The sequence below is a fragment of the Conger conger genome, chromosome 12 (assembly GCF_963514075.1).
Source record: "Conger conger chromosome 12, fConCon1.1, whole genome shotgun sequence".
NCBI lineage: Eukaryota > Metazoa > Chordata > Actinopteri > Anguilliformes > Congridae > Conger > Conger conger.
The window spans coordinates 29,270,784-29,283,391 of NC_083771.1; the positions used below are offsets into that span (position 1 = coordinate 29,270,784).

The 12,608-nt window shown below is 44.5% G+C and overlaps 2 protein-coding genes across 2 annotated transcripts in view; both read right to left on the reverse strand.

The window, feature by feature from the left end:
• Positions 1-6,565, reverse strand: part of LOC133141554 (collagen alpha-1(I) chain-like) — a 32,708-nt gene extending 26,143 nt beyond the window's left edge. The window contains exons 1-7 of the mRNA XM_061262123.1: positions 6,516-6,565; positions 5,946-5,990; positions 5,411-5,464; positions 4,259-4,303; positions 3,773-3,826; positions 3,235-3,279; positions 2,731-2,784 (exon numbers count right to left, since the gene is read on the reverse strand). Of these exons, the coding sequence (XP_061118107.1) occupies positions 2,731-2,784; positions 3,235-3,279; positions 3,773-3,814 (141 nt within the window). The 5' untranslated portion in view covers positions 3,815-3,826; positions 4,259-4,303; positions 5,411-5,464; positions 5,946-5,990; positions 6,516-6,565. The remainder of the gene's footprint in view (positions 1-2,730; positions 2,785-3,234; positions 3,280-3,772; positions 3,827-4,258; positions 4,304-5,410; positions 5,465-5,945; positions 5,991-6,515) is intronic.
• LOC133141555 (collagen alpha-2(XI) chain-like) overlaps positions 4,250-12,608 on the reverse strand; it is a 79,221-nt gene continuing 70,862 nt past the window's right edge. Inside the window, exons 12-16 of the mRNA XM_061262124.1 lie at positions 12,068-12,121; positions 10,038-10,145; positions 9,383-9,436; positions 5,411-5,464; positions 4,250-4,303 (exon numbers count right to left, since the gene is read on the reverse strand). Coding sequence (XP_061118108.1) covers positions 4,250-4,303; positions 5,411-5,464; positions 9,383-9,436; positions 10,038-10,145; positions 12,068-12,121 — 324 coding nt within the window. The remainder of the gene's footprint in view (positions 4,304-5,410; positions 5,465-9,382; positions 9,437-10,037; positions 10,146-12,067; positions 12,122-12,608) is intronic.

Below are 12,608 nucleotides of genomic sequence, written 5' to 3' on the forward strand. Positions count from 1 at the left end.
AAGCTGTCGACCTGATGCTGACAAAATGTTTTCTGCGTGACATCGTAATCCATTACTCCCGTATTCAATCAACATTTGTCTTTAATGCTGAATCGCAATTAAAAGCCATCATTCATTTTTGAAAAGCGTTGAAAATCTTTACCAAAAAAGTTTTTTGCATTGAAAAGATTAATCATTCTCCTTTGAAAAGAAAAATGCTGATGACTGAATCATGACCAAGGCCTCCCACACACTAAGAGATAAAGTGACAGTGGAGATGCATTTTTAGTCTTCAAGGATCAAATTTCCAGAATGTACCATGAAAGTACAGTACAGTCTTCGGGTACAAATGAGTACGTTTCCCAAGCAAAAACGTTACAAATTAATTGCATATTGCTGGCTATGTCCACAATCGTATATACCTGTAGGGTGCACAGCCACAGTGACAAGCATTTGTACTTTTTAGGCACTTTTTGTACTGATGAGTCCATCAGTCAAGCAACACTGAATAACACAGGCACTACATGGTCAGGTACATTCGGGTTGAATAAAAACGCACTGAAGTACAGGACATTGGGTGCTGCTTTGGAACAGTGCCTTTAGTGTGATAGATACACCAAAAAAGTGAACAAAAATATGAAGTATGACGAATACGCAGTGAACCCATGAGGAACTGGGACTGAGAATGTTTCTGTTGATCTGTCGAGATTTTAAAAGGAGAGCTGCTGTAATTTCCCGCTCGTTACTGCAGAACACACAGGCCTGCAGGGGAGGCTGTGGGGTAATCCTGTTCAGTCGCGGCGGTAATTAGCCGTGAGCCTGGGAGGCGCTCCTCTCCTGTGGGGCCCGGGAGCAGAACAGGGCCCTCTCTCAACTTTGGACCCAGGCGCTGGGCCACGTGGCTCTCGTTTCTGTGTGGCAGACATCTGGAGCGGCGTGCTGCCATTTTAACAGGGCAGTGAAAGAGCAGCGCTGGCTATTCAAACGGTTTGGCTTTCCTGTCGGAGTCGGTTTAACGAGCTTCCCACACTTCAACCGCAGGTGCGTGCGCGGCAAACCGCGTTCTCCAGAGAGACGCTTTCTGGCTACACCCGTCGAAACACATTAAGCCCACCTCTCCACAAAGAGCTCCATCCTGGATGGATGCAAGCTGTAGTTCCCAAGCATTCTGACCCTAAAGTTACATTACAACGACCCAGTACCGATTCCTCACACTGTAGCTTAACATATCAGCACTACTGGTTGTACAATGTTGTTTTTGTCAAGCGTATTGCAATCTACTTTCACCAACTGTCACTGACTCCCAACCCACAGTCTGGTAACCAGTGATTGACGGAACAATCCAGAAAAATCAGACCATTGGAGAACACACCTGTCAAATGGAAACACTTCACCTGACTACCAAACCTGCACTAGAAGAGTTCGGAAGAAAAACGGTCGGGGCCAGGGCTGCAATTGTCTCCACAAGTCTTGGAAAAGTGGCCAAAGAAGCACGACACACCATGTCTACTACACAAATACTGCTTCCAGTAGTCATTCGGTTTGACAGTGAAAAGGCTGGTCAGGGACCAGCTCTAATTCTCTCGGGTCATGGGCTGAGAATGGCAGTGATTCATCAACTGCAAACACAGGAGTTGGAAAGAGGTGTTTGCACTTTGCTTAATTAACATTCACGCCAACTAAACTAACTAAATAATCCTTGCCGTTACTGAGGTAATCCTCCGCTCGATTTCAAGTGGGGTGGCACTACTGTTGTTCTTCAAATCCTTGAAGGGAATTTAAAACGATAAGAGTTTAATTTAGCTAAATAAATGTAATCCCTGAGCTTTATCTTTATACGAGCTACATACCCCTCAGTAATTGTAATTTGCTAAGGTTTAAGAGCGCTTTGCGGAAGGCACCAATTGCGTTAGTATCTCTAAAGGGAAATTACTTAATTTGCAGACTTGGGAGGTGCTGTTACCATTTATTTTAGTGTTTAAAGAAGCATTAAATCGCAATTAAGTCTGCAATGACCAGTCTTAATGGGGTCGACATGCCCTGCTTACTGGCATAGATAACTATCCACATGGTCAAATAAGATGATCTGTGCAACCTGCTCAGTGTTGCAGAACCAGACATAAACAAAAATCAAAACCGACCAAAAGATACAAATCACAGAATGGTAATGAGTTATTGATATGTATCTATGAAGAAATTAATCATGTCAAGTAAAAAAAGAAAAAAGCACAGAAAGAAATTATGAGTTTAAAGGCAAGATTTCTGGATTTCTGGATTTCTCCGTTTCGAGCTCACTGGATCTCACTCGTTAGGTGACATGACAGTACCTATCAAGCTCTACAGTATTCATTTGTTTCCTGGAACACTCCCATAGAGAAGACTTGTGACAGTTATGGCAGCTGACCACTTGACTTGCGCTTGTCTGAGGTCCATGTTAGTTGCAGGTGGCATCAGGAAGAACAATATTACATGTCATTTGGTAAAGGTCACGCTAAAGGTCTAAAGCGACTCACAGTAGATTTAGACTATGCAGGAGACAATCCTCCCCTGGAGCAGTGTAGGGTTAAGGGCCTTGCTCAACGGCTGTGTGGATCTTATTGTGGCTACACCGGGGATCGAACCCCCTACCTTGCGGGTCCCAGTCATGTACCTTAACCACTACGCAACACACCCATCATGAAAGGGTGTGCTTGAAAACTCCCATGGATGAAACATTGATTGATTGGCAGGATTTTCGGGAGAGTAACATACCTGGGCCCCCCGTGACCCTGGCGGCCCTCGTACTCCATCTAAGCCTTGCGGACCCTAAAACACACAGAGGTGATGTGGTAATTAAGCAAACACTGTACCCCGCAAACATCTACACCTAACCATACAAGGACAACATCAAGCCAGCTATACAATGCACACCTCACCACACACACACACACACACACACACACACACATACACGCACACCATCACAGATAGGGACAGACACACATACACATACACATACAGAGTCAACATTGGCTCAGGAGGTAAGAGCAGTCGTCTGGCAGTCGGAGGGTTGCCGGTGTGTGTATGAATGGGTGAATGAGAAGCATTAATTGTAAAGTGCTTTGGACAAAGGCGCTATATGAATACATTTACCATTTACATACACATACTGTACATGTACACACACACATATGAAGGCATGGACAGACAAGCACAAACACAGACACATACACACACTGAATCACATAAGGACAAGGGTTACACAAAGCACAGTACCTGCGGGCCCCTGTGTCCAGTGGCCCCAGCAGGTCCGGGTTCACCCTGAAACAGGACAGAACAGAGCTTACAGCTGGGACTGGATCTAACTAGAGAGTCTGGGGGTAGGAAGTGAAGTGCGATGTTGTGGATGAAACTATGAGCTCAACTTTGTTTCTGAATTCCACGCCAATTTCTGCTCTTAATTATGTCATTATCTGAGTAATGTATGTGCTCTCACATTTTTATCTAGATTTGTTGATAGGCTTATGAATAACAGCAGAAAACTGTTGTTGTCGCCCCCTCTTGAAATGTTTTTCTGTAATCCAATCTACGAATGAAGCAGCACTGCTGCATAAAGCAGATGTGATTAGCTAATTAGGGTAATTGGTGGAAATTAAAACCTGCCCAAACACAGGCCCTCCAGGACGGTAGCTGGGGTGTAGGACATGGCGGAGTGGAGTGGCATGCAGTACGCTCTGCTTTCTGTCTGTGTGCCATGGCTGAGGGTTACCACACTGCCCCGAACGATCAGAGGTGACCGGCAAGCGGCTCTTACCTGGGAACCGTTCACCCCCTGCGCTCCGACCGCGCCCGTCATACCTGGAGCTCCCTGGATGGATAAAACACACACACACACATACACGCACATACACATACACGCACATACACACACACACACACACCCACACACACGCACACACACACACACGCGCGCACACATGCGCACGCACACAAACACACACGCACACACACACGCGCACACAGTGAGATGTGTAGATAACCCTACTAATTCTGACTGGTACTTTTTATTCAGGCATGAATACTCTAAACGCTTTATCTTCACTTTTGTTTCGTGTGGATCAGAAGGATAATTACCTTGAAATCTTGACAATAAAACCTGATGACAACATGCAGGCCTCTCAGCTTGTCGTACACAGCGTGCACATGCAGGCGGAGTAACAGCTGTACCCAGCGCCTCCTGACAGACACTGAGAAGTCAAACAGGCCGGGACTGAGCAAGCTGCTCTCCTCTCTAACTCACCACCAGGCCCGGAGGTCCCGTGTCCCCATCAGGCCCGGGCTCCCCCTGGGAAAACAGAGCCAGAAACACCGTGAATGAGCCTCCATACGGGGGCCACGCGGTCTCTAGATCAACAAGTGGCAGTTTCATCCCTGCAGAGCCGGTGAGGAGGCATGTTTCCATTGTCTCCAATTACACTGGCCAATTTAGCCAAGTAGCTGAATACAAATGATGGTTTAACTGTAGAGTAGACCACGATAAGATGTTTCACACTGAAAGGTTTCACACAAAAAAAAAAGTGAGATGTTGGATCAACTTAAAGTTCTTCAGAATTCTTCGACTGGTCGTATCTAAAGATTTTCTTTTGCCTCGATCATGTTCCATTTAATTTAAAAATAAATAGGTTCATTCACTTTCATTTATTTTAGTTCAGTCAAATGAAAATGTTTAGATATGACCAGTTGAAGAAACATTTTGAATTTCAAGTTGATCCAATGTTTCAATGTTGGCACCCAGGAACCCAGGTTAGCATGAAATCCAGAAACAGACATGGCCCTACTTGCCAACGCCTGTTATACTGTAAGTTAACCACAGTCAGTTGTATGTTCCCAGAAATCTCAAGGTCTGTCACTACCACAGGCCTATTAGTTACATACTGTAACTAATCCAGTATTCTCACTGATCTTTGCTGTAACATTGTGTTTGCACTTTGTAAATCACTCTGGATAGGACTGCTAAAATATGAAATGTACTCAAACTGAATATTCTTAGACGGGTGTTTTCAATAACCTGTGGAAAGGGACATTCTGGCTTTGGGAATATTCTGGAATATTCCTGACCCACAGCAGAAGCTGGTACAGCAGAGGTGGCTAAACCCAGTCCTAGAGGGTCTGCTGTGTTTCAGTACTTCTGTGATCAATTCAAAACAGCTAATCCCCCTCACCTCACCTAGTTAACCCACTTCAGTTGGCGTCTTGGTTCTAAACTGGTTGCTGATTTGAGAGGTAAAAGCAAAAAAAAAAACTACAAAAAGCAGCAAGTGGTGGTTCTCCAGGGCCAGGTCTGAACTGAGACAATGAGTGTCTACATACGTACACACCCCCGTATCCAGTCATTCTGATTAAGACAGCCGTGTAAATGTAAAGTGCATCAGTGTGTAATGGGCTAAATTACCTCTGGCCCCTGCAGACCATGGAGTCCTTGCACCCCTTTGACACCCTTCGGCCCCTGAGATCAAAACAGAACAGAGCAGAGCTTAAAGGTACAATAGGTAAGATTTTTGTGTTAAAACATTGTTACAAGACCATTGTAAATCCCTTCGTATCATTGAAAAAGGCTCACTGACATGTTGACGCACCCTCTACCTGTGTTTATAGTCCTTTAAAAATATGCAGTTGACGGGCCGGCACTCTGTACCAAGGCATGGTATAGCTGTACCATAATTCAAGCTCATTGGTTGAAAATTGGTTCTAATTGCCACAGCCAGTGGCGTTTCAACTTCAGCGCGTTCACAGAGAAGGGGTGGGATAAACAGTGATGTGGTTTCAGTGTGTTTGTTGCTGCAATTCCTCTCATGACCGCTTGACCGTTAGAAGTCCGAAGTTACCTATTGCACCTTTAAGGGGAATGTGATTTCACTTCTCATCAATGTGCCACATATTGCATAAACGAACTGCTTTACTGGACCCACAGATGCTGTAATACTTACAGGTGGGCCAGTTGGTCCTGGGTGGCCTGGTTCCCCTTTAGAGCCCTGAAAGATAATCATTAAAATATGACAATGTTTCCATGGAAATGTACCCTAATGCACACTAACACCCAAGGCCTCGGCCATGCCTGAAGCTGTTTGTTGTCAGGTAAAGACAGGCATGGTTTTGGGGGATGGCACACTGAACTTTCCGGATTCACCCATATTCAGTTGGTTCGCACAGTTTTACTGTATGTAGATGGTCAAGCAAATTGATTGAAGCACTCATTCCTCATAGACTTAAATGAAGTTTGTGATTGCAGCTGAATTTTATTTTCAAATTTTGATTAAGGATAAGCTGTCTAATCATAAAATTGGAGGTTGGTAATAATGCTGTAAATAGGACAAAAAAAGACAAAAAAAAACTACAACCTGAACAACCTTGAGAAAACCACTTATATTTAGAAACAACCATTAGTGACCACAAGAGGGCAATATGTTCCAACATTTTTGGTCACCTTGTCAAGCTTCCATGCATACAACATACAACAACTGAAATACAATAACATAAATACTTATAACAAAAAATACCTTATCTCCTGGTTCACCCTGCTCTCCAACAGAACCCTCTTCACCAATGATGCCCTGCAGAAAACAAGACAAATACATACCTTGCATCATAATCGCCATGAACAAAAAAACAAAATATACAGAAAAAATGGGCAGAAGAAATGTTACTTATCGTGTCAGGTCTTTACGCAAACAGCTCAGTCTAAAATGCACAAAGTGTCAACACAAGATTCCTGAGGATTCTGGCAGCCATATGCCGGCATGTTTGTAAATGTTGTAACATTGTGTCAGCATGACAGCATCCAAGGATTTAATGACAGACATTTGTGTCTGTGACAGTTTAGGGGAATCTGGTCCTGAAAATTGATGAGTGCTAACATCTACACATCTACAAATTGGGACGCATCAGTGTGCAAGATTTTCGTTTCAGGAGAACATGCGGCCCTTGGAAAAAATATTTTCACATAGAGCCAGTGTAGCAGAGTCCTGTGCGATACAGTGCGTGTAGCATATAGCCCTGTGTGATACAGTGTGTGTAGCATAGAGTCCTGTGTGATACAGTGCGTGTAGCATAGAGTCCTGTGTGATACAGTGTGTGTAGCATATAGCCCTGTGTGATACAGTGTGTGATACAGTGTTTGTAGCATATAGCCAGTGTGTGTGATACAGTGTGTGTAGCATACAGTCCTGTGTGATACAGTGTGTGTAGCATAGAGCCAGTGTGTGTGATACAGTGTGTGTAGCATAGAGTCCTGTGTGATACAGTGTGTGTAGCATATAGCCCTGTGTGATACAGTGTGTGTAGCATATAGCCAGTGTGTGTGATACAGTGTGTGATACAGTGTTTGTAGCATATAGCCAGTGTGTGTGATACAGTGCGTGTAGCATACAGCCCTGTGTGATACAGTATGTGTAGCATATAGCCCTGTGTGATACAGTGTGTGTGATACAGTGTGTGTAGCATATAGCCAGTGTGTGTGATACAGTGTGTGTAGCATATAGCCAGTGTGTGTGATACAGTGTGTGATACAGTGTTTGTAGCATATAGCCAGTGTGTGTGATACAGTGCGTGTAGCATACAGCCCTGTGTGATACAGTGTGTGTAGCATATAGCCCTGTGTGATACAGTGTGTGTGATACAGTGTGTGTAGCATACAGCCAGTGTGTGTGATACAGTGTGTGTAGCATACAGTCCTGTGTGATACAGTGTGTGTAGCATAGAGCCAGTGTTTGTAGCCCCAGTGTGTGTAGCCCTTGTCGAAACGAAGTCAGGCCATGCACCCTTCCCGACCCCGCTATGTTTAATGAGCTTTTCCTCCAGTTATGTAAGGCCCAGTTCTGTTCTGATTACTGTGATGCCATTCACGCTGCGCGGTCATTGCATCATCAGAAGCTCCACAGACCGCAAACACCCCCCCGCCAGCCACAGGCGAATGAGACAGGGGCAACGACCGACACTCTCCCTCCCAGGGCGATGCCACGTCTGATAAAGCCCCGTCCCGTCAGACTGCCAGGCAGACAGCGCTGGCACGGGCCAGACGCGGTACCGAGCGCTGGAAGCCCCCCGGCAGCCCCCCGGCAGCCCTGCAGCACCGAACATCTGCGCAGCCATCTGCGTGGTCTCGCTCCCCCCTCACACAAGGTGAACGTCGGCCCCTGGACCCTGGGAAAGCCGCGGGGGGGCTTGTCGCCGTTATCCGCCATCGCCGTCGGGGCTTGGAGCCGCATTACGGTTTAACATTTTTAACCATAATCCACAAAGCCTTTCTTTCTGCTTTGAAAAGAGGGAAAGCTGCTGGCCGTTTGGCGGTGGGTTTATCGCCGATGCGGCTGCTTGATCCGGGATAACGGGCGAGAGCACTCGGGTCGCCACCCTTGACCCCTGACCCCTGACCCTGTGATCGGTCTGAAGGGCCCACGTCCTGGGAGCTAGCCAGGAGACAGAGCCGCACGGCCAGGGACGTCCACGCTGACTCGGTTCATAAATTCTATCCATAATTATTTAATATTTATACCTGGGCTGCCTAGCCCTGTTCCTGGAGATCTGCCATCCTGTAAGTTTTCATTTCAAGGGACAGGGCTGGGCAGCCCTGATTTATGCTGCACAAAAACATGCCATTATTTATAGATACATGGAAACATGTCCAAATCCTAATACTGTATGTAGTGCATGGTAAATACTCTAGCCAATGCACCATGGTCCAAAGTTTAAACCACATTAGTGAGATGGGGGTCCTTGGAGGGGGGTCATTTAAAAAGGACCTGGACGTTAAAAGGTTTGGGAACTCCCAGTACACTGCACCACAGGTTCTTCTGGTTCATGTTTTGTAAATTTACACTAAGTGCTTCAGCAGATGCTTTTATACAGTAACTTTTACATTACATTACAAAGCATTTAGTAGACGCTCTTATCCAGAGCAATGTACAATGAAGTGCAGATCGAACACAGGAACAAGTGTGAAGAGGACCTTCGAGGACAGTACGGTTCCGAGTCCTAGCGTGACCATACAGATACAATTGGAACCTTTGACGACTTATTCAGCTCACATTCTTTTACATACAACCCATTGTTACAGCTGGATATTTACTGAAGCCATTCAAGTTAAGCACCGTGTTCAAGGTTAGGTCGTACAGGGTTTTTTGTGCCCCAGCTGGGAATCGAACTTCCAACATTTGGAGCAGCACGGCCAGTTCCCAAAGCAGTGTGCAACACTGCCACCCCAAGCAGCTGCTTTAACTGATCAACAACAAAACTACAAAACCCAGCAGAACCTGGAGCTCAACACAAGTAGGGCTGCAGACCTAGCCAAGGGGGTACTGGATTTCACCTGCAGCACTGCACTCTCTGCTGCCCCCTGTTGGAGTTGGACTGAAAAACACCCTCTCACCTCTTCCCCTTTCTCTCCTCGAGGGGCTGACTCTCCTTTGAATCCTTGAGGGCCCTGGAACACAGACAGAGGGGAACACTATCATTTTCACTAGTTTTTCAATGTCACACTTATTTCCAGTGGATATAGTAGTAAAAACCTGAGCAATCTGAACAGGATTTTCTTTTATTAAATCATACATGAAATGTTAAATGACATTAAGCCCATTTTGTTTAGTTCATGGTTAAAAACATTATTTTTTTCATTTCAAAGCAGCACAGTTCTTATGCTTCCCACTGGGGGACAATTTGGTTTAGGTCTTTAGGAGACCATTTTGTATAAGGTAGCATTCACATCAGTCCATCAAGTGGACTGCCAATCTTGAAATTAATATCCATAACAGAACAGGATATGTCATGTCACACTCTTAATGCAATAAAAAAGTGACTGTCTCTTAAAGAAGGTATCATACATTTGTAGAAATTTCAAATTTTCAGGAGGAAGGATCAACCGTTGAACCTGCTCCTTTGAAGGCAGCGATCAAACAGCTATGCTCAGTTCAAGAAGAGTCAAACCATTCTTAATACCAAATAGTGAGTAAAATGGACAAACAGAAGTGCTTTTGCAGGACAATTACACAAACCCCAGATGAGAGGAAGTTGGCTTTTGCCCTCACCTTTGGCCCTGGGTGTCCTGGGACTCCTGGCTGCCCATCTTGTCCAGGTTCTCCATCTCGCCCCTGGAGTCCCTTCCTGCCGGCCACGCCCTTCGGCCCTGGATCACCCTGAAATTTGAGCATAAGCCATCAACAATAATAATAATATAATAATAAATAATTATAATTTTTGCAGGGGGTGGCGTTCAGGTTGACTAGGCTCCAAGTAGGGATTCCTTCTATATCCACCAATGCAGCCCAATAGTATGAATTAGGGAGGTACTGTAAAACATACATATATGGACCACTATAGCACAGTCTGCAACTGGGATTGCTTTGATGAAGATAATACCATCCAAATCGATATTAATCTTGCAGTTTCACAAAGGCAGATTGCATTCTCACCGACTACAATACATGCTTTTGTGAAGGCAATCATCAAAAATGGGTTTGCTGAAGCCTAAATCAATGAAAAATGAACCTCTATGAAACACAAAAAAAGTCTTAGGTTCAGGCATTATGCTAGGTTTCAAGGACCAAGTGAAAGAGTGAAGAAATGAATAAAAACTCAAAATCATCGTCTGGTTGGCTTTGTTCCTGTCCTTGCAGTGGAGATTTGAGAATGGTTTGAGAATGGAAAAGCTCAACAAATATACATATACATCTACTTGAACACAATTTTTTAAATACATATTTTTTTGACAGGACAGGGTCTCTGCACATGGAAAAGGAGGCCTGCTCAGAGTGTGCATCACACCTGCAGGAGGGGGGTGGGGGCGCACACACACGGCTCTTCCATCACTTGGTCATGTCAGAATTTGGCAACGATGAGCCCCCCTCCTCTCTCTCCCCCCGTCTCAGCTGCAGTGCTGCATACAGTGTCTAGAGTCACATGTTCAGAGTAAATGCAGTTTGCCTCCCTGTCTCAGAGAGACTCAACCGCACAATGCGTTTTATTTATTGGTTCGTAGCTGCACACAGCTGTGTGTTTTGCATGACGTGCCGTGGTTTGTGGCATTGGGTGGGGGTGGCAACAGTAAAGCCGTCTTTGTGCTTTACAGGCTGTTAAACCAGAGGGATTACGTGCGGTTCCTTTAGTGAAATGCCTCTTACCACAGTGCGGGATAGGGGACCGTGACAGCCACTTTCAAGTCAAAAAGGAAGTCGAGATGAATTTGACACTGTGTGAATAAATCTTTTTAAATGTTTAGAGAACAAACTGTGACATCTGACAAAGAAATGATTTCCATAATAGTGTCCCACAATGAAGCAGATTCACAAAATTGTTTGCAGATCTGGGTGCACAGCACGCCTACAGCGTTTGTTAAATCCAAATTTCCAGCTGTACTCTTAACAGTTCACAGAAGGATCAAAGAGACAACATGTAGGCTCTCCTCCCAAACAGTGAGAGGCCCCAATACAGAGATGGTGCTACATAAGTTGCTAAATATATCATTATTAAATATATCATAGTTATTAAAATTCAGATTTCAGGTTTTTTTCATACCAGATACTAGTATCAAGTTCTCCCTATATTGATGCGCTTTGGAGCACTAACTGCATAGCTATATAATGTAAATTATGGAGTTGAACTAATAATAATAAGAAGAACAAAAGTAACAATAACATAAGCTTTATTATCTATGCATTGTAGACATTTGCCAAAGGTTTCACAATGGCATTAATAACAATATTTAATGCAGCACACGTGGGGACAATACAGAGCTACAAAACTGAACTGAACTGGACTGAACTGAACTGAAATGAACTTGAAAGCATTCTCCAAAAGGCAGGCAGCGCAGAAAACATTCACATACAAACTTTGTGTCAAAACCAGTTTGTAAATGGTACGATAAAAAAATCTACTGGTTGACGATTGGTTCATTGATTGTTTGGCAGATAGGTGGACTGATTGGTCGATTGGTTGATTTTTTGTTTGGCTGATAGGTTGACTGATTGATTGATTGTTTGGCTGATTGGTTGGCTGTCAGGTTGACTGATTGGTTGACTGATTGATTGGTTGGTTGATTGATTGACAGAGAGATAGTTACCATGTCCCCCATGCGCCCTACTGCCCCTCTCGTTCCGGGTTCCCCCTCTGGCCCCTGTGATGAAAGCACTGAGTCAACAAACCAACAACACAACAACACAACAACACAACAAACCAACAACACAACAACGCAAAGTATAACCTGACTGTTGCAATCTTCTGTTTGTGCACATGTACATACATATCTATATATACAACGGGTGGGCAATTCCAGTCCTGGAGGGCCGGTGTGTAAGCAGGTTTTTGTTTCCACCAATTACCCTGGCTAAATGAGCTAATTGGCTGTATACACCAACACTGGTTCACTCAGATTAGGTCACTGTAAAACCATATCATACAGGGACACAAGAACAGTCTTTGACTGTCATTAATGCATTCATCAAGAAAGAAATGTAGCTAAAATGTCAGATTAAGTATGTTAGAACCAATTAAGTAATTAAGACAAGCAGGCTCCAGCCCCCCTGTGACCCTGTTCAGGATAAGTGAGTTAGGATAATGAATGATAATGAAGACAAGCAGTAAGGGCAGAAACAGATAGGCCC